General features: G+C 38.3%; 1 protein-coding gene across 1 annotated transcript in view; it reads right to left on the reverse strand.

The window, feature by feature from the left end:
• mgat5 (alpha-1,6-mannosylglycoprotein 6-beta-N-acetylglucosaminyltransferase) overlaps nt 1–22,033 on the reverse strand; it is a 74,580-nt gene extending 52,547 nt beyond the window's left edge. The window contains exons 1-2 of the mRNA XM_055218472.2: nt 21,873–22,033; nt 6,906–7,341 (exon numbers count right to left, since the gene is read on the reverse strand). Coding sequence (XP_055074447.1) covers nt 6,906–7,146 — 241 coding nt within the window. The 5' untranslated portion in view covers nt 7,147–7,341; nt 21,873–22,033. The remainder of the gene's footprint in view (nt 1–6,905; nt 7,342–21,872) is intronic.
• Between the last annotated feature and the right edge of the window lie 419 nt (nt 22,034–22,452).

Genomic DNA, 22,452 nt, shown 5'->3' on the forward strand with positions numbered 1-22,452 from the left:
CATCTGACAGGACCGTGGCAGTATCATGTTCTGTGTGGGGACATGTGGGATCACATTCTGTGTGTGGCTGTCACATGTCCCCGGTGTCTTGTTGCTGTCGTGATCTTGCCAGACCTTAGTGTAGATCAGGTCTATGTTCTGTGGGCAAGGTCAGGGCAGCAGTGTGTGTACGTGGGAACACGTGTGTTCACATCATATCTGTGTGACACGTGTTCCCAGTGTTTTGTGGCTGTCATGGTCTTGCCTGACCTTGGTTATTATCCAGAGGGCAGGACCAGGGCAGCAGTGTTTTATGTGGGAATACGTGTGTATTCACATCATATCTGTGTAACACGTATTCCCAGTGTCTTGTCACTTTTACCCTACTCCCTTATGTAATCATGTCTTAAGTGATTAATTATGTTCACCTGTTCCCCATTGATGTGGTGTCTTTATAATGCCCTTGTGTTCTCTGTGTGGTGTGCGTGCGTTGTTTGATGTCTGTTGATACAGTGTTCTTGTCTCCAGTGTCTTCCGAGTGTTTCTCGTATTCTGTTTATTTTGTGTTCCTACACAGTGTTTATGTTTACTTCTGTTTTTACCCCCTCGTGGGTGTTTTCAGTTTCTGTTTAATAAATAGTTTATTTTTGTACATCTTGCGTTTGGGTTCGTCTTCTGTTATTTTCCATTATCCGGTTTTACACGTACCGTGACATAACGCACGCACCCAACAGAACCCAGCGAGATGTTTGCTGGCAGCCGCCTGGCGATACGGGGAAGGAGATCCCGCCCCGCATACGAGTCGGGGTACGAGTGTTATGACCCACTCGTATGCGGGCCCGAAGGTAATGCCAGGCGGCGACCGACCGGATCGTTTGGATCCCGCCAGACGCAGGCCAGCTTGAGGGCCATTAGGACCGGGGCTATCCGGCTGGAGGGATCGACTCCTGTCTCCCCGGTGTTGGAGACTACTCCCGGGGCCAGTCTTGGACCTGCTCTCCCTGCGTCGAGGGGGAGGAGGAGAAGGACGAAGAGGGCCTCGGAACCGGCGCAGCCGGAGACCCGTCATCCGCCGGTGCAGCCGGAGACCCGTCATCCGCCGGTGCAGCCGGAGACCCGTCATCCGCCGGTGCAGCCGGAGACCCGTCATCCGCCGGTGCAGCCGGAGACACGTCATCCGCCGGTGCAGCCGGAGACACGTCATCCGCCGGTGCAGCCGGAGACACGTCATCCGCCGGTGCAGCCGGAGACACGTCATCCGCCGGTGCAGCCGGAGACACGTCATCCGCCGGTGCAGCCGGAGACACGTCATCCGCCGGTGCAGCCGGAGACACGTCATCCGCCGGTGCAGCCGGAGACACGTCATCCGCCGGTGCAGCCGGAGACACGTCATCCGCCGGTGCAGCCGGAGACACGTCATCCGCCGGTGCAGCCGGAGACACGTCATCCGCCGGTGCAGCCGGGGACACGTCACCAGCCGGCGCAGCCGGGGACACGTCACCCGCAGCCGGAGACACGTCACTCGCCGGCGCAGCCGGAGACACGTCACCCGCCGGCGCAGCCGGGGACACGTCACCAGGCGGCTTTTCAGCCGCGGGACGTTAAGTTTCATAACTTTGGACATTTTGTTTCCCCTGTTTTTGCCCCACCACCCCTTCATCATATTTTGTTTTTGTTAAATCACCCTAATCCTTTTGTCACCTATGTTTGTTTACCTCTGTTGTTCGTTGTAATGTTGTCGTGGTTGTCTTCTGTTGTGCAGTCTTTCGTTCCTCGTGTTTAATGTTTTTGTTTGTTTTTGTTTGTGACGTCTTGTATCCGTCTTTTAAGTGGGGGGTACTGTCATGGTCCTGTCTGACATCCGTGCTAGATGTAGGTCTGAGTGCATCTGACAGGACCGTGGCAGTATCATGTTCTGTGTGGGGACATGTGGGATCACATTCTGTGTGTGGCTGTCACATGTCCCCGGTGTCTTGTTGCTGTCGTGATCTTGCCAGACCTTAGTGTAGATCAGGTCTATGTTCTGTGGGCAAGGTCAGGGCAGCAGTGTGTGTACGTGGGAACACGTGTGTTCACATCATATCTGTGTGACACGTGTTCCCAGTGTTTTGTGGCTGTCATGGTCTTGCCTGACCTTGGTTATTATCCAGAGGGCAGGACCAGGGCAGCAGTGTTTTATGTGGGAATACGTGTGTATTCACATCATATCTGTGTAACACGTATTCCCAGTGTCTTGTCACTTTTACCCTACTCCCTTATGTAATCATGTCTTAAGTGATTAATTATGTTCACCTGTTCCCCATTGATGTGGTGTCTTTATAATGCCCTTGTGTTCTCTGTGTGGTGTGCGTGCGTTGTTTGATGTCTGTTGATACAGTGTTCTTGTCTCCAGTGTCTTCCGAGTGTTTCTCGTATTCTGTTTATTTTGTGTTCCTACACAGTGTTTATGTTTACTTCTGTTTTTACCCCCTCGTGGGTGTTTTCAGTTTCTGTTTAATAAATAGTTTATTTTTGTACATCTTGCGTTTGGGTTCGTCTTCTGTTATTTTCCATTATCCGGTTTTACACGTACCGTGACAAAAAGATAACTACAGATTATAGATTAGGACTAAACAATAATAAAAAAAAAAAATCATAATTGACGATTATTCGTTTTGATATTGTGATTGCGATTGTTATTGCCGATTATTAGTTTTTACATTGAAAACTTTACATTTCTGAAAAAATTTAACTTTCTATACATCCAAAACTAAATATTTTAATGTAAATAACAAATCATTCTCCAAAACGAATGGCTAAAGGACACGGCAACTTATTAATTTTAAAATCGCTGATTCACCACTATATTTGGTGCCCAAACATACTGCTGAAACGCATAAAAATTAGCACAAATAATTGATGTTTTGGTGATTATGTAATTGTAATTCCGATTAATTTTTTGATTAATTGTGCAGCCCTATTATAACCGACTATATAAAGCAGTACTAGTACACTAGTTTAAGTAGAAATCATTTACTTTACATACACATACACAGCAAACTATATAAGATATTAAATTGCTATAATTTTTTATAGTTTAAAATGTCCATATTAAAAACTATTAACAACAAACTACAGAATTAGGCAGCTCCAGATTCCAGCAGACCAAACTACATATCAACAGACTATAAAGGCTCATGCACTAGACCTCTGTTAACAAGTCGACGCTTTACTATTGGAGACCAACTACAAAATCTCACAAAGTCTCGAGAGAAACAGTCTCCATCACTTTAACTAAGTGATGTGGTGATTGAATTAGATCTGGCCGGGGTGAAACAGATCTCTCATATTACGATAAATCATGAATGATGCAAGACTCCTCATTGGCTAAGAGCCGAGCCACAAAACATTAACAACGGGAAATGAGCAAGTGCTTACTCGACAGACACATCGGTCACTCACAGACTTTTGAGGAAGTGTTAAAAGAGCACTCACGAAATGAAAGGATGTATAAATATATAAAATATAGTAATAAATAGAAATTAGGTTGACGCTTGGTTATACTTAGCGCTGCACAATATAGCGAAGCATTACAGTATATGCAAGTTGTGATAACTTAAATTTATTTTATGTGTTTAACATGTTTAGATTGTCCAAATTAGATCAATCAGAAGGGGCCTTACTAAATACCCACCAAGTAGGTCTTATACGATTATACTATTGGTTAGACCGCGGGCGCAAATGTGAACCTAACGGCTTAAAACAGAGAGCGGAAAATAAATATGGCAGAAGTGGAGACAAGTGAATATGTATTACTTGTTTATTTCAGTATGATGATTATTATATATCTAAATTATAAAAAATAGCATTTCTCTATTGAAATTATATATCGCATGAAATACCGTTGTCGCAACACCCAACAGTAGAATCGTATATCGCATAGTTTACCAATACCGTGCAGCCCTACTTATACTGTATAAAACTTAGGTGTTAATGATGGGTACCACAATGCTGATATGTAGTTGCTATTAAAGTCGTCTGTGTGTTTTGTTAAAGATCACTAAATTCTGCACATCCTTCGATCTATGGGATTTTTTTCTCTTTCACAAAAAATAACAGCACACATCTTCACAACAAACTGCATTAATATCTTTTCGATTTTAAAACCGTTTAAGACAGGCAGTTAGTTTTATGTACCCTAATAAAAATTGGGTACGTTTATTGTCTTTTTAATCTCCCAAAGGGGAACATAAATCGATTTGTGATGACAAGACTTTGAAGGATAGTAGTAAAATTATTTTATAACCTCAGAATTCAAAGCAGCAATAATGCTTTACTTCTTTAAACACCCGTGCTAATATTTGCTTGGATGTTCAAACAGGCGTCTGTGATTTAACATTTACCATAAAAAAAAAATATACAACATTGTAAAAAGTGAGAAGTTGGATCAACTTAAAGGGGACATTTCACAAGACTTTTTTAGATGTCAAATAAATATTTGGTGTCCCCAAAGTACATATGTGCAGTTTTAGCTCATAATACCATATAGATGATTTATTATAACATGTTTAAAATGTCACTTTGTAGGTGTGAGCAAAAATTTGCAGTTTTTGGGTGTGTCCTTATAAATGCAAATGGCACTAAAATGGCAGTGCCGTGGAGATTAAGGGGCAAGATTATCCCCTGTTGACATCACAAGGGGAGCCAAATTTCAATTACCTATTTTTTCACATGCTTGCAGAGAACGGTTTACCAAAACTAAGTAACTGGGTTGATCTATATCACATTTTGAGGTTGATACAAACACTGGGAACCCAATTATAGCACTTAAACATCAAAAGTAAGATTTTTCATGTCCCCTTTAAAATGTATGTTTTTTGGTATTTTTAACTTCTTCAAAAATTTATTTTACTTTTTACAGTGTATATAACCATATAATAACCTCTAAAAGCGTAGGTTTAAATTAGCAGTATCTGTGACCCACTGCTGCGTTCGTCTCTCCATGATAATGTTACCTCTAACAGCCCACGGCTACATCCTACACTGACATTTAACCTGCGGGAGCATGGCATTAAGATCACGTCTCGCCCCGAGAAACCTGAAAGCCACTGTCACTCGCCTCCAAACAACTCCCGCAGGTTGATCTACCTACAAATGGCTAAATAAAGCCACAAAGTGAGTTTGCTTATATGTCACCTGTTAAAGGAGCCATTTAAGGTGTTTGCTGGTAACCGTGTCGTGCGTGCATTTTGCTTCTGCAGATCAATATTCGCCGTAATGAGGCTTCTCGCCCAACAGAACTCCTCTATTAGAGGCACAAATAACTTATCGATGGCTTCGAGTCGAGAGAAAGCTGAAACTGACAACGCCGTGGGTTTCTTCTCTTCTTTAAGCATCGCCTGTTATGGTTTTTTATCCTGCTTGGGTCGGCAAATGCGACCGTTGCGTAAGCTAAATATATGTTTATTATAAGTTTACGGTATCGTTCTGTCATTCTGTGGTGCAGTGAAGAAAAACAGAACAGGGAGAGGTGTGATGTGATCGGCCGCAATGCTGCGGCAATGACGATTTATGCATTTGATATGGAAAGCTGCCTGCAATGTGACTATTGGATGCAAATTTCATGCAAATCTCTGCGTTGTCGCTCTCGGGCAGCTTACTTGGTTTCTTGTATTTACGATCATTAAACAAATTGTAAATAAATATAAATTAAGGTTGCACATTACTGTAAATTTAAAAAAAATATGGCACTAACAATGCAACTATACCAATAAAAGACCACCTAAACTGAGACCAAGAGAAGAGCAAGACCAGAGGGTGTTGAGACCAATACAAGACCAAGACTTTAAGGGGCCAAGACCAAAAACAGTCAAGGCCAAGACTTGACCAAGACCATCAAAAATGGATGGAATATTGTGGGCCTTTGTATTAAGTTGTTGACAGATTTCTTTTTGGAAAATCCCCCATTTATCTCTTAACGACACAACTTTAAAGTGTCTTTTAAAGCCAGAAGTTTTTCATCCAATCACGTTAATGATGTTAACAAATAAATCATATAATGCACCAGCAATTTAGTGTACTTCCCACAGTTGTAGTCTTGACCGGTCTTAAGTAAAATCTTAAGACCACCAAGTCTGAGACTGAGACCAAAGACAGTCAAGACATTAAAAAATGGTCTTGAGTCTGGCGTTAAGACCAAGACCGCTCTCGAGAACTACAACACTACAACTCAGTATTACGAAATTACGCACTATAGTCTCGTAAATTTTTCTTTTCCGTGACACTGACACGCTTTTCCGCCTTTTTGCGTGAACATGTCACGTATTTCTGTTTAAGTGTCATTGTCACATATTTGTTACTCAACTGTTTTGTCCTATTTTCTAACCAATGTCGCTTCGGTTTAGAGTTTGAAAATAGGACAAAACAGCTAAGTTACAACATGGCTCCAGACTGCCACCAAATGGTGGCATTTTGCCACCAAAATTTGAGAGTGTGCCACTGAATTTTATATCCAGGCTCACATGTGCGACCAGTAAATTTGACCTTTTTTGTGATGTGACAATGAATTTAAAACAGCACATTGTACTTCCTGCATCTATCATCAAAGTATTTATTAGTAATACAGTGTATTACTTAGTAGAAATGTGAATATTTGGTTAGCATGTTGATTTACGGTATGTGCCCCTAAATTTTCTGGTTGCGCCCCTAAAATTTTGCCAAAAAGGCAGAAAAACGTGTCATGGAAAAGACTCACAAATTTACGTGACTATAGGTACATAATTTCGTGATACAGGGTTGAACACTACCGATAACATAAAACCTAACCTGAACTTCATCTAAGAAATGAACATCAACATAAACTCTAAATATAGCGCCAAACCTTTACTATATCCTAACCCCAACTCGAATCTTAAACACAAACTGAAAAAGCAAAGACATAGACTCACCGTAAGCCGTCATGGTGCCCACGTAGGGCCCGTCCATCACGCTCTGGTTCTCTTCTGCAAGTGCTTTGATATATCGCTTGCTCAGGTCCAAAATCTGCGACCGCAGCTGGGCGCTGCTCTCGTGCGTCGCCCTCTGCTGGATGGTGAAATGAAGCAGCATCATCCCCCATATGAAGCCGAAACTCACCAGGAAGAAACCCAGCTTTTGGGAGGACAGCTTCCACAGAAACACAGAACCCATGGCGAGGGAGTTTGTTCGTGGGAAGGCCTACGGTTCAGGACGGGTTCGACATCACGGTGGCAAGCAAGGGGAGAGGTTACGAGGGGCGGGATCTGGCTTTTCTTCTTTAGGTCTGTTTCTCGTTGTAGCCCATCCCTTCCAGCTGTCGATCATTCCAGAGATACGCCCACCAAATATGCCATAGCGGTAAAGACGCTGAAAAAGTCAATATAAGTCAAAAGTTAAAATGGAGATACATACCATAATGATCATACAAAATTCCAAAAATGTCAGGTTGTAAAGCCATTTGAACGACTGTAAAAATCACATTTACAAATGAGTCATTCGGCTTTAAGGCACTGTAAGGGATTGGCACATATTTCTTCACTTTTGTTCAGGTGCGTAACCGCCACAATTCGCGTGCATCAGATGAGATTCTCACGAAAATAGACTTTTGAGGTGTCATGAAACATTTTGATAAAAAAAGTAAATGCAAAGTAAGAGTATCAAAAGCATACAGTTACAAACATCTCTTGTACTATTTTGCACATTATATCAAATGACATTGTATAAACCAATTTTGTAGTTTTTTCCACATTTAAGGGGAAAAATTTCATTACCGCAACGTGTCTATGACTGGATTTGGGTTCTTTGACATGGAAATATTTATAATTAAAAAATCTAAAAAATAAAAAGCTTCAGTGCATGTTATACTATAAACATTCACAGTAAAGAAACATGTGGTATTTGGTGATCATTGGTAAATGTAGAGACAATAATAAGGAATATAAATGTGTCCAAAAAATTTTTTTCTCATCCTCCGGAACAATTTTCAATCATTGTTTAAGCCCTCAAGGAACTAACATTTTCAAAATAAATTTGTTGGAAGGGACATAATTGACTGTTACACTCAAGATGGCTACCAGGTAAGCAGTTCCTATTTTTTCTTTCCAAATAAAAGTTAAAATTTTGTTTGTCATAGTACCTAGACGACTTTTTAGTTCTCATCACCGAAACATGAGTTTGTAAATGCGTATATTTAATGTAATATCATGTTGCGGTAATGAAAATTTTTGATAATGATAATCTAAAAAAAAAAGTAAATAATTCAATAGGAAATAATTTTTAAATCCTCTAAAAATAATGGTTATAGTAAGTCCAGACCTTAATCTTATATGTGCAAAAAATTGGCTTCAAGGGCTTTTTAAAAAAATCTGATGCTGGACACCTTTTAAGTCTGCATTTCGTGAGAATCACCCAACCGTCTATACCAGGGGTCTCCAACCTTTTTGGGAGCATGGCTACCACAATGGATAAAACAATCTGAAGGTTTACTTTTTTATATATTGTACTTAAAACTGTTTTGTTTTACTTGTTGATTTTATTTTATTTTACTTGTTGATATGTTTTATTATTATTTTAAATGTTAACACGCATAAAGGTCTATCTAATATAAAAATATATAATAAATGAATAATTAAATTGAGGCTATTAATAGAATGTGCTTTGGTGGGCAACTCACAGACACCCCATGTGCACAATGTTGGAGACCACTGGTCTAATTGAAAAAACATAAAAGTGTGGGTGAATAATGACCCAATTTTTCGGGGAGTTGTTTCTTTAAATTGCTATTACTCAATCCTAAACCAGAACCTGAACCCTGTCGACATCCCATGATATTACTCATAGCCTTTCTTTAAACAAGTGTTGCATAGCAACGTGGCATCACATGACCACGGACTCCACCGTTTCATACTGTCGGGATAAACAGGTAATCTTTCAAGAGGCATACCAACCAGATCGTGTGCTGGCGTTTCAATGAGTGGATCGAGCTTCCAGAAAACCTGTAGCTTACCTCGACTGAAAGGTTCAAAGAGAATGAAAAGCAAATATTTATTTTAGGTCAACACAAATACGCCTGTTTGCATTCAGCCACAGATTTAAATACAAAGAGTGGGCATGTGTGACTTGATATGTGTGTAAAGGTTAAATATACACCAAACCATTAACTGTTGAAAAGTGTGAAGGTGACGTTAATGACACTTTAGTCCCTGTATGAATCAGTTTGAATATATCTGACCTTTGACTCTTAAAGGAAACGTTTACTGGAATAGTCCAAAATGACTCCAGTGGGTAGTGTCTTCTAATGTTAAATGATACGTTTGTGAGAATTTTTTTTTTTTTAATATTTTGAGAATATTTAGCTATATTAAAATCAAGTGATACATTCAAACAACAAGTCATAAAGCTGAACGAAATGTAATAAAAAAATAGAAATGTGATCATTTGGTTTTTAAAAAAATATATACGATATGCAACAGAAATGTATGTTTCATAATATATATTTTTAAACATAATATAGCTAACATACATTTTGCATTCTTTCTAGGAAAGACTTTCTTTGTCTCTCATCAACCAAAAACTTTGACTATAAAAAATTCACAGTGTTAAAATTTTTCATTATTTTGATATGAATATTGCAATATCCGCACTTTGCGCTATTTCTGTGCTTAGAATATATCTTGAAAGTTAATAACTTCAAATATCATTGGGTTTTCGCACATCTCATGATAAATAATTTTTAGTTTATGATGATAAATTATTTGTTTGTGTTGAAGATGGGAAGTCATATACATCTATGATGGCATGAGAGTGACTAAATTTTGAGAGCATTTTCAGATTTTTAAATATTTTACTATGTTCTTACCTCAACTTAGAATAATTAATACAAACCTATCTTTTTTCAATGCATGCACTTAATCTTTGTACAAAGCGTCGTGAATGTGTTAGCATTTAGCCTAGCCCCATTCATTCCTTAGGATCCAAACTGGGATGAACTTGGAAGCCACCAAACACACTGTTTTCCCTATTTAAAGACTGTTATATGAGTAAGTATGGTGGCACAAAATAAAACGTGGAGTTTTTAAGCGGATAAAAAAATGAGAACTATATTGTATGGCGGAAGACTACTCCCCCTTTTGCTCAAACTTCCGTCAATATTACTGCAACCGAGGCTAAATGCTAACACCTTCATGACGGGCTGTACAAAGATTAAGTGCATGCATTAAAAAAAAATAGGAATGTATTAATTTGTCTAAGTTGAGGTAAGATCATTGTTAAATATTGAAAAACGGTGGTGTTTTCCTTTCACCCAAAAATGAAAATTCTGCCATCATCTACTCAATCTCATGTTGTTACAAACCTGTAAAAAATTCTTTGATATGATGAACACAAAGAAAGATATTTTAAGTAATGTTTGTAACCAAACCGATCAGAAACCCCATTGACTTCTATAGTATACATTTTTCCTACTTTGGAAGTCAATGGGGCTTTTGATTTGTAACAACATGAGAGTGAGTAAATGATGACAATCTTTCTTTTTGTGCGAACTATCCTTTTAAATCTGATGAACTCAAGCAGCAAATAGCGTTTTTTATCTTACTGTGATCTTAAAGGGACATTCCAGTTTTTTTGAAAATATGCCATATCTGCCTAGAAAATCACAGCTTTTACTTTTTTGTAGGTCTTAGTACACGATGTAACTACAGAAGAGTCAAGTTTTAGATAAGAAAAATATCGAAACTCTTTGGTTATTTTTTAGCGCGATGCTAATGGTCTAATCAGATTCAATGGGTTGTGCTAAGCTATGCTAAAAGTGGTAGCACCAGACCCGGAGATCAGCTGCAATGGATTTCAAAACGGTAAGAATTAAATGTTTAACTCTAGGGGAGCTGAAAATTAGCATATTTTCAAAAAAAGTGGAATGTCCCTTTAAAATACAACAAAGAGTTTTAAATGTGGCCCTTAACAGTAATAATGCAAAGATTCAATGGAACCAGAATTGAAGCCACACACACACCAAAACCGCATGATGAATGTCTTTTCTGACAGCAAATATTGCCAAATAAATGTTGGACACATATGTAGCCACACATACAAATTTATTCAATGAATCCTGACAAGTAGTTTTCAAAGAAATGCTTCTTACAAAGGAACTGGGTAAACCTGTACAAAGTTCAGGGTGGTTATCCTAGTATTCTGACACTTTCACAGTTAACAAAGCAACACATACAAAGAGACGCCACAAGCCTATTTTTCGGTAAGATGGACAGAGGTTAAAAGATCTTACTAAACCTGATCTAGGTCCACAGCGGGTCAAACGACAATTCCCAAAGTTTCATATACAGATACAACAATAAGTATATACTCGTATAATATGACATTCGATGAACTGAACAATGACCAACGTTCCAGAAAATAAACTATTAGGTCACCTGGCTGCAGCCAAATTTTTACTTTATGTAACTCAAAACGGCTATATGTAACCAACAATAACAATACGCGCAGCTGTAATACTGGTATAATATGACATTCGATGAACTTAATAAAAACCAATGTTCCAGAATAATTATCCATTAGATCACCTGCTGGTAAATTTATATTATTTATGTAACCAACACGGCTATATCTAACCAACAACAACAATACATATATACTAGTATAATATGACATTCGATTAACTTAACAATGACAAATGTTCCAGAAAATTATTTATTAGGTCACCTGCAGCTGAATTTATATGTAACCAACACGGCTTTAAAAGCAACACCCTTTTATTGATGTCGTGCATTATTTCAACTACAATCAACTATAATAGATGTACAGTCAATACAGCACATAAAATGTGGTTTTGCATGGTGTAGACAAATAAACACCCTTTCACCGCAAACGTGCCCAAATCTAATTTATCTATGTCATCCATGTTTCAGCTCAAAATGAAGGTACAAGATTGTGATAATAAAAAGGAATAAGACGCAAGACATGGAATGTTCCAGAACGTGTCAAAGAAAACACAGCATTATTAGTCTAAGATAATATTTTACGGTTTCATGTCACGCATACGGGGTCAAAAACCTCACCTAGGTGCTAGTTTTCTTTTCTTTAGTTTATTTTAGCCTAAAATACCTACTGGAAAGTAGTGCTACAGTTCTGCATGAATACAAATTCATTCAAAGCTTCTAATCACAACTAAACTTTGCTGTTTTAGCCGAGATTGAAATCACACCTCCATCAAAATGTTACAAAGATTGGTCTTAATAGTTATTTCGCAATGACAGGCATTTTTAGTATAGTAATATATAGTAAATCGTACTTTTAACCCTTGTACGCACTACCCTGAGACAGTAAAATGTCATGTGCTATCTTATATACACCCATTCAGCAACAAAAGCATATTTGTGCGTGAGCTGTTCCTAAAAAATGTCATCTACATTATCTATTTTCCACTTGAGATATGCGAAAGCCTTGTCGTAGCCTTAAAACAAAAAAAAAATTCTGTTGGTTTGTTGTGAGATACTTTGTATAAGTTTGCGTAGATGGACAAGTGAACTAGTTTTGTTTGTTTTGTCTTGGTGGTGTTGTTATAACGTCACCATTTCCTAGAATTCCTATCAACATTTTGTGCCGTGAATCCTGCATCAACACTGGCTTATGGAAAACGACGACTTCTCTTTTGCGTGGTGTCTCACAATGCTGTCCCAAGCCACAACCTAGTTGTTCCGAGGAAGCCTGCATTGTAGTGTGATTATCTAAAATTTCCCTATGAAAGCATAAACGTATTTACAGAGAAGTTGTCTTCCCCTATGGAAACAATGCTGATAAATAATTGAAAGAGCTGACGCTTAGCGTGTTATACTGAGAACGATTATATAGGTCAAACGTCAGGTCGGATACAAAGCCACGGATGGCACAGCACTTTACTGGTTATTAGATTTAATTTGATCTTAGCCAAGCTTCAAAAACTCCAGTCACATCTTAATGAAATCCTATATAATATAATTATGTATATTTCGCCCAGTCATCTTAATTTGATTGCACAGCTTGAAATTCCGGCTCATGAGATTTATTGCACTACTTTTACTTTTTAAATATGTTTACTGAATAAACACAGGCTAGAACTAATATGCCGGAAACCATCTGTGTAACTAGCCAATGGTAGTATGTTTTTGCATCACGACACTAATTGTACTCTGTTTGTATTTAAACATCGCAAGTAACCAGTGGGCAAAGTGTACTTAACTGTTTTTTCACATTTCAATGAGAATTATCTAGCTAACACAAGAATTTCACTTACTTGCACTTATGTAAGTCTTACACACAGGTTTTCCAGTCAAGGCGTAAGGTTAGTCCTAGACTAAAACAAACGTTTGAGCTGTCTCAAAAGAAAATAACTTGCACTGATTTGTCTCAAGGTACACACCAGTAACATCTTTTTCTAAGGCATGTTATAAAAGATGCTTAAACATATTAATTTAACTAAGGCCTAGTCCTGGCTTTGTCTGTGAAACCAGGCCTTAAGCCTTGTTTATGGTCGCCCGCAAGAGCGCGTTGGTGCGCGCGGCAAAAATGACGTCAACGCGGAGTGGGCGGTCGCGCGCGTTGGGTGCGCGAGACCCCATTTCGCGTGGCGCTGTGCACGGCATTTTTTGTAACTTTCCGCGCGGCTCCGCATCCGAAAATGACCGAACTCGAGGCGATTCTGTCCGAGCAGGCAACCCTGTGACGTATCTCTTTGATCAATCCAAGCAAAACAATGTATATATTTATCTGACACTCTGGAAGTAAAGTATGGAAACTTTGCAGTTTAAAACACTAATTATTTTACATGATTCAAAATGTTTGGCTTATATTTGTATTGAATGAACCACTGGATGAGGAATAAAATACAAACCTTAAGATGTCTGTACTGTTTGTTTAGTAAAAACGTTAATGAAATGATAATGTTTAATAAAGACATATTTAAAAGATTGTTGTTTTATTCATGTTCTCATATTTATATATATCAAACTCTAATGGTAAAAGCACTAGGGTTGTTCCAGCGGACGACGACTTCTATCCTCTTCTTTGTGTTTGTTTTTGACTTTATTGCTCGCGTCGCCGCCTGGTGGTTCAAAAAATAGTGCAACAGCGAGCGCGTTAACTATAAACGCCTCGTCCATTTGGTGAGACGCGCGCGCGATCCGCGGAGGCTTGCGTTGCGGACCAAAGCGCGAGTATAACAAGCCCTTTATGGGGCGTACACACCAAACGCAAATACAACGATTTGTGTGAGCATATTACATACAAAGTCAATGCGAAGATACGAAAAGACGCAACTTGTGTGCGGTAATGCGAATTATGTGAATTGTTGTGTAAAAACGCGTTATTCGCCTAAAACGCATCTTTGCGCAAGTTGAAATATTTAAGTAAAGCAAAAATTTGCATGACATGAAGTTAAATCCCGCAAGTAATCTAGAGTGAGGAACGCGATGCTTTGTGTTTGGTGTGTATGTAGCATTAGTTTTTAGATATTTTTTAAATGTATTGTTTAAATTGTTTAAATTTGTTTTTTACGTGCATATTTATCACATAGCTCTTATTGTTTATCCATCTCTGTGCTTATTTTTTCAAGTCAAGAATTGGAATAACATAAAACAGGCTGATCTGATGATTGATGCAGTAAGTGTTTCTAAATAAGTCATAGCTAAGCGTGATCAAACTTGTTAAGGACAACCATCATGAAAGACATGTGTAAATAAAAAAGAACCAGAGAAAAGTCATCATATAGATGGTTTCAGTAGTAACAACATAAACAAACGACTTTTGTGGAACACACGTTACTTCCGGTAAACTATGCTAAGAATCAATAACAACAGTCCTGTTAGAGTAGTTATTTTTTTAAATAAACAACACGCAGATTACCTTTCAAAAAGGTTCAAAAGTGTATCATAAACTACACTTAGCTAACGTTACTGTGTAAAATGTCTACTATATAACGTATACAATCTTAACTACAGAACCTTCCATCCAATAGCGATAATCCATTATCACCGTCTTTCGGAAACCAAAACATTTGTTATTTTCGACGAGGTATTTGTTTAAGAGTTCAGTTTAGCAACAAGTCACATCATTAAACAAACAGAGACCGGAAGTAAAGTTCCGCTCAGCAGCGTAGTCGCGTCACCGCGTGTGCGTCCGATGAAACCATCTATAGCCTATACACATGTCTTTAAAGGATTTAGATTCAAACAATTACAAAAACAAGATAATCAAGGTAAAACAATTATTGTGCGATAATCGTGATTATGATAACACTTTCCCCGCCATTGACGAGTGAAGTTCAATATTTTACACTTAAAGCCCTGTTTTCAGATTGTTTATGATGAAATTTGGACATATGATGCTGGCCCGAGAATTTTTGGGGTGTTTGTTGTATCACCCCTCACCTCTACAATGGCTGCATAGGTGCACTGGAACAATCCTTCCTAAAATGCATTAAACTTTCGTTTACAAAGACATGAAACTCACCGAGTGGTCAGGGGTGTTTACTGATATGCTCACACAAAATCGCTGCAAAAGATGCTTTCCAACAGGTTTTATCGTAGTTTTTGTCCAACTCTATTGACTTGTATTATATGTGCTGTGAAGTACGGTATTACTCCGCCGCCGGTAACGTTTGTATTCTTGCAATTGGCAAAGGTGGATTATCACCACCAACTGGGCTGGAGTGTCTATTATTTAAGCTCTCAAAGGAAGAATATACGGGTGTGAGGCGTTTGGAAAAATAGGTCCACAAGTTTACAACGAATGCTAAAACACCTGTTGAAAAGCATCTTTTGCAACGATTTTTGTGTGAGGATATCAGTGAACACCCCTGAACACTCGGTGAGTTTCACGTCTTTGTAAACGAAAGTTTAATGCATTTTAGGAAGGATTGTTCCAGTGCACCTATGCAGCCATTGTAGAGGTAGGGGGGTGAAACAACAGAAACCGAAAATTCTCGGTTTCAGTCAAAACCGTTCTATTTCATCAAAAACAATCTGAAAACAGGGCTTTAAGTGTAAAATACCAACCCAGTCTCACCCCGCGAAAATGGTAAGAAAATAGGAAAGAGAATGCAACGGACTTAATAGTATTGAAGTCCCCAGTTCGTCAAAAAATGACGCGAAAGGTATACCCTCCGCGTCAACTGCGTCAACAGTTGACGCGGAGGGTATACCTTTCGCGTCATTTTTTGACGAACTGGGGACTTCAATACTATTAAGTCCGTTGCATTCTCTTTCCTATTTTCTTACCATTTTCGCGTCGGTTTAGGGTTAGATTTACATAATGACATCCCTACCCAAACCTAACCCTAACCCCAACGCCAGGTGACAACAGTTTAATTTCGCGTACCTAATAGTATTGAAGTCCCCAGTTCGTCAAAAAATGACGCGAAAGGTATACCCTCCGCGTCAACTGTTGACGCATGGTCAAGTGGCGTCAAATATTGACGCCATGGGATGAGGATGTGTTGAAAATACCGAACCTGTCCTTTAAGAGAAAACACTTCCCTGCCAATAACGAGTTTTTCCGACAATCCGTATTTTCGCTCTTATCCACCAGATACCGTTCTTACCCAACTTATACAACCCGGAAGCAACCCCTCAGTCAAACAGTTCAAACTCAGTGTATGTTTTGATCATCGCTCTGAATCTGATCTCTATCAGAAGTCTTTCACAAAAACGCAATTATCTCAGCATTTTGCTTAAAATTTGGTATTTTTGATGAAACCTACCCATATTTGAGAGGTAATGTAAGAGCAAATAAAGATAGGATGAAACAGGTTTTTTAGTTTGAAAGCAGAGGGTCTGTTCTTTCATTTGATATATTGTATGTTCATATATTTAAGGAAGAATATGTCCTGGAATGAGGAAAAAGTTAAAAAATAATCACGATTATGATTTTGCCCATAACCAAGCAGCCCTACATCTAAGGCAGTCTCACGGTTAATATTCAGCCATTTCCAAGGCAAATGCAAGGGAGAGAGGCAGGGAGCGACACTGGAACATTCCAGAATGAGGCAACATCATTCTAGTACACCTAATTAGATCAAACTATAGAAGTTAAAACACTTTTAAAGGTATTTTTCCATGTTCACACAATCTTTCTATAGAGGTTGGCTATCAGAAATTGTCAGGAGGGAATTTCCTGAATGCAAAATGCACTCTGATAGCTTTAAAGGGATAGTTCACCCAAAAATAAAAATTCTGTCATCATTTACTCACAAATCTGTATAAATTTCTTTGTTTTGATTAACACAAAGGAAGATATTTCAAGAAATGTTTGTAACCAAACCGTGGACCCCATTTACTTCTATAGTAGGAAAAAGAATACTATGGAAGTAAATGGTATCCACGAATGGTTTGGCTACAAAGAGTGAGTAAATGATGACACAGTTTCCATTTTTGGGTAAACTTTCCCTTTAAATGTTACAAAATCCAATCACAATGTGGTTAGATTATTTCCACATCAAGCTACGTTTCGCTGTCGGAAACATAGGTTGAGATTGAGTGTTGAGATCCAACTACCACAATACACCACACACAATGTAACTCAGTCAATTTGTGTCACCTAATCTGTAAGTGGATAGGTTATTATTATAGTACTTAAGACGTTGCTTGGTGGTAGCACTGTGATATGGTTTGGGTGATTCTTAAATGTACATTTTTGCCAATTTTACCATCCACCCGGTACTGTAGAGATAATAATATCTTTTATCTATAACGGTTACAATATTGCAGGAGTTATTACATCATCCCTTGTAGGTGTGCAATGCATATATGGCTGAATGATCTGGGACTACCCAACCCATCTCCCCTATCAAGACTGGAAGAAACCAGAGACAGCTGATACCAAGAAGGTCTATGGTAACCACTTCCTTGTAACCAGTACACTAAGACTAAGCATGGGTAGGTTTCTCATTCCGGTTGGACCTGACTTACGTAATTTACATATAGGCTAGGCTAGCTTATAACCAAAGGGTAAAAGTGACCCAACACCAGATGATTTCATCAGCCTCACCTGGTTTCAGAGCACTAGACAGTTTTGAGAACAGCTGTAAAGAAACAACACCCACGCTTAACAAGCAGGCGTTTGTTTTACCTGAAATTTTACCAGTGTGGCCCCTAAAGTAATCACACCCCCAACTTACACTCACCCAATGCCACCCTGCACATCTGTTCCATGAAACGCATGCAAACTTTTGCATAAAGCTGCATTTGTACTGGTTCATGAAGGCTGAAATAGAGGGCCTTTTGAAATACAGTACAGGAAAACACAGCCAGCCCCGGCCGTGCAACCAGGAATTTGCATTGGGTGTATAAAGGGAAAACCAAGGCCAACTGCTATTTACTGATACCAGAGATTAGATTCTTGATTTGTACCGAACTGATGATCTATTTACAGAAGGCACACGTGGGACTTTGATCAACCGCAGTGCAGGAACAAAAGTTAATACAGTTACAGCGTGCAGGACTACCGTTATAAAAAAAATCTTTTTTCTTTAGTTTGTTTATCTTTCTTTTTGTGTCTACAACAACCTAAATAAAGCATGAAGTTTATACAACTGGAATGTTTTTGGAATGTCAATTAAGTTTAATTATCAGGCATGCACCAATACAACTACTGCTTTTACTTAAGGCTATTGATTTGTAGACGAGCCCTAGGCTACATTTGCGCAAACTAATACATTTTTATTATTTAAATTCCCATACACACATTTTACCTTTTTCTTTAGCTGGGACAGATGACCACATGCATTAATATTATGTGCGCACCTTATTAAATTATGCACAGTGCGCTGTGAAATCCAATGATCCAGAGTCACAAAGTGATATATGATCTAGAACATTATTATAACAGGCGGTTATTCTTTATATTCTAGAAAACCTTTTAAAAATAAAGATATTAAGCATGACACTCATATAGTACTGGATACTAGCTTATAGGTAAAACAGCTGCCTAATGGATAAACACACAGGACTAAAAACCTAGATAGTCAATGTATCGGTCCAGGTATTTAAATTGATAGTTCACTTGAAAATGTAAACTTGATGATTATTTGCTCACCCTCATGTTGTTTAAACCCCTGATGTCTTGACTTCTTCTTCAGAACATGAACCAGGGCTCAACATAAAGGACTGCCCGGTGGCCCGGGGCAAGCGTGAGAGCCGTTCGGGCCAGTAAAAAGTATTTTCACTTGCCCGATCGGGCCAGTGCTTCACCCTCAGTCACTAAAATATATTTTCATCAACGTATATTATTTAACATCTTGGAAGTAGACATTTACTTGGGCAAAACACGGCGAAAGAAACTATGCAATATTTTGCACAATTTGCTGTCAGTTTACAGGCAAAGCAGAAAAGTTGGAAGCCTTTTTCATTGGAACATACAGTTATATTTGACTTCTGAATTATTATTTTTAAATATGTGACACTGACTTTTCCTATTGGGGCCGGTGAAAATGTTGGCTGGGCAAGTGAAAACCTGAACCACTGGCCCGACTGGGCCAGTATCAAAAAATATTTGCGTTGAGCCCTGTGAACACAGATTTTTTTGGGGGGAGGGTTTTTTCTAGTTACTATGGGAGTGGATGTCACCATGCACTCCCATAGTAAACCCTTAAAGCTTTAAAAAACCCAAAAAGTGTTAAATAAATGACTTGTGTGTCGTATATTTTTACTGTCCTGAATACATTTACTCCTTTACTGGAGTTACTGGTTTTACACTTTTGGGTCATTTTCAACGGACTTTCCAGTCCGACAGTGCAACCTGGTATCACCAAACTACATACTCTGACACGTTTTTCCGCATTTTTGCGTGAACATGTCACGTATTTGTTATTCAACTGTTTTGTCCTATTTTCAAACCATTGAGGCTTCGGTTTAGGGTTAGATTTGGTGTTTGTGTAGGATATCACTTTAAGTATTGGTTTATACCTTTTTTTCTTTCATTATTTATTTTTTTATAATTTTTGATTTTTAAACCATTGTCGCCTGGCATTAGGGTTAGAGTTTGTTTAGGTAAGGATGTAATTTTATGTAAATCTAACCCTAAACCGAAGCGACAATGGTAAGAAAATAGGACAAAACAGTTGAGTAACAAATACGTGACAGTAACACGTTCACATAAATATGTGACACCTTCACGCAAAAAGGCGGAAAACGTGTCAGTGTCACGGAAAACACTCACGAAATTATGTGACTATAGGTATGTAATTTCGTGATAATGGGTTGGATTTTTATCTGCATTTCGAAGAGCAAAAAAAGACATTGGGGCTTCAAACGACATGAGGATGCGTAAATAATGACAATATTTCCCACAAAGAATTACACAAAGCTGAAATAATTTGACAAATTTCAGATCAAATCCATAACAAACCAACCCAGGTTCTGATATAGTGCTGGGCGATTTGGCCTAAAAATAAAATCTCCGATTTTATTTTTTTTAATTCGACTTCCGATTTTTTCCGATTCCCCCCCACTTATTAAGAAAAGCAATAAGTACAAATGGCAGACAACTTAAAGCAAATTTTGCTTTTATTTAAAAGCAAGACAAATGTAACCCCAATTTATGAGATGAATAATAAATAAATAAACACCCTCTTGGAATCAAAGTCCCAGCTGTGTTTTACGTGTGCTATGATGTTGTTGATGTTGCTATAATAATGCTACGGAAGCCCCAGGCAGCCAAAAATGCGCCATTACAAAAAAATCGAATTACTTATTTTTTAAATCGCCCACAACAAAAAATTCGAATTAATTCATTAAATCGATTTTTCGCCCAGGCCTATTCTGATATATATATCGCCATAAAATTGTTAAAAATCATATCTATTATATAATATATACTCTATAGAATCAGCTGTCTGTCTCTCCCCCAAGGCTTTTTCCCCTCGTAGGACTTTTCACCCACAGGTTTTTCTCCTAGGCCCTAGGGGTTTTATTCAACCCGTGGGGAGTCTGCTGACATTGGCTTAACTTAGCACCCTCTTACATGTTACGCTCGCTAGTATGGTTAATCTTAACTGCTGTATTCTGCTGTTTAAGTTTTATGATTTTTCTGTGTTTTCCTGTATTTATTAATGTAAATCTATATTAAATATAAATATAATTTTATTGAATGTAGCTTGAACCTTGCAGATTTGAGCCACAAACTATCACCATTCTGCCATTAAGCAACATTGAAATCCTCAGGTTATCCATATACCTTTAAAGAAAGCACTATGATGGCACCCATGGTGAAATAAGTTGATTTGGACTTAACATGGTAAGGGTTTAGTATTATTAAAAATTATGGTATACCAAGGTAGGCAATTTTATTTCATGACAATATGTATACATAATATAATACACAACAAAGGTACTCTAAGTGACTTTAGATCCAAAATACAAACAACTAATAATGTTAGCAACACCGTATCACGTCCATACAACTAACAGACTCAATATCCATAACCATGTTAATTGACAAGCTCCATGATAGTACCACAACACTATTCTTTAAAATTATTTAATTTAATATATTTAAAAAAGAATAAAGTACAGTATAAATGACACTGGTATGTAAAAATGGCAGTCATTTATTACCATGTTACAGTACTGTACGTATCAAAGTACCAAGCATTAACGTTACCCTCCGATCTTATCGCTGTCGCGCGGTACCGTTATATATACTTCTCTGTAAGGCTTACCTCAAAAATATGACTAAAATCGTCCACAGAAACACTAACACAACTGTAATAAATACGTTATTGTATATGAACGACTCATATTAAACCGTACTGTATATCACACTGGCGTATGTGTTCCGCAGTGGACTGCATCGCACCAAACGCGCCCTGCTTTTATTTCCTGCGATTTTAAACCGCAAATCAAACGCACACTCACCTGTTCAAAGGTTGAATTTGGCGATGTGGATGTTAAATGGTGTCAAAACACCGGCGTTTTCGCTGTAATCGACGCCGCTGTCAATCCACGCACCTGACAACCGTCGCTCGCCGTGTTTCGCTTTTCTATCTGATCACATTCAACACAAAGAGGCACGAGAGCCTGAAGGGAGTGTCGCGATTTCACCCGTACGCTTAAAAACGTAGAACAACACACGCACTTGTCTTCGATGATCCCTAAGAATGTGGAAGAAAAAACAAGTCGTTTACGAAGCATTAATTAATAGTGAAGTGCGACGCTAGCCGGCGACAAAGTGAATTGCAAAAATAAAGACTTTTTCAGACAGGTTTTCCAGCATAGAATGTAAAAAAAATCCAGATCCCTGGCTTCCGTTGGTTGGTGTTTAACTGTTAACGTTGAGAAAATTAGTTTGTAAATGGCATCATCTCTGCATAAACAAACTTGAACTCTAAAAGGTAGACTATTTGAAGTTGCTGCAGCAAAAATGTGAACCTGGAGGCTATTTTTGGGTAAGAAACCTCAGACAACATGTCAGCATCAGAAGAAAAACTGAAAAATT

This window comes from Misgurnus anguillicaudatus, chromosome 23 (genome assembly GCF_027580225.2).
Source record: "Misgurnus anguillicaudatus chromosome 23, ASM2758022v2, whole genome shotgun sequence".
NCBI lineage: Eukaryota > Metazoa > Chordata > Actinopteri > Cypriniformes > Cobitidae > Misgurnus > Misgurnus anguillicaudatus.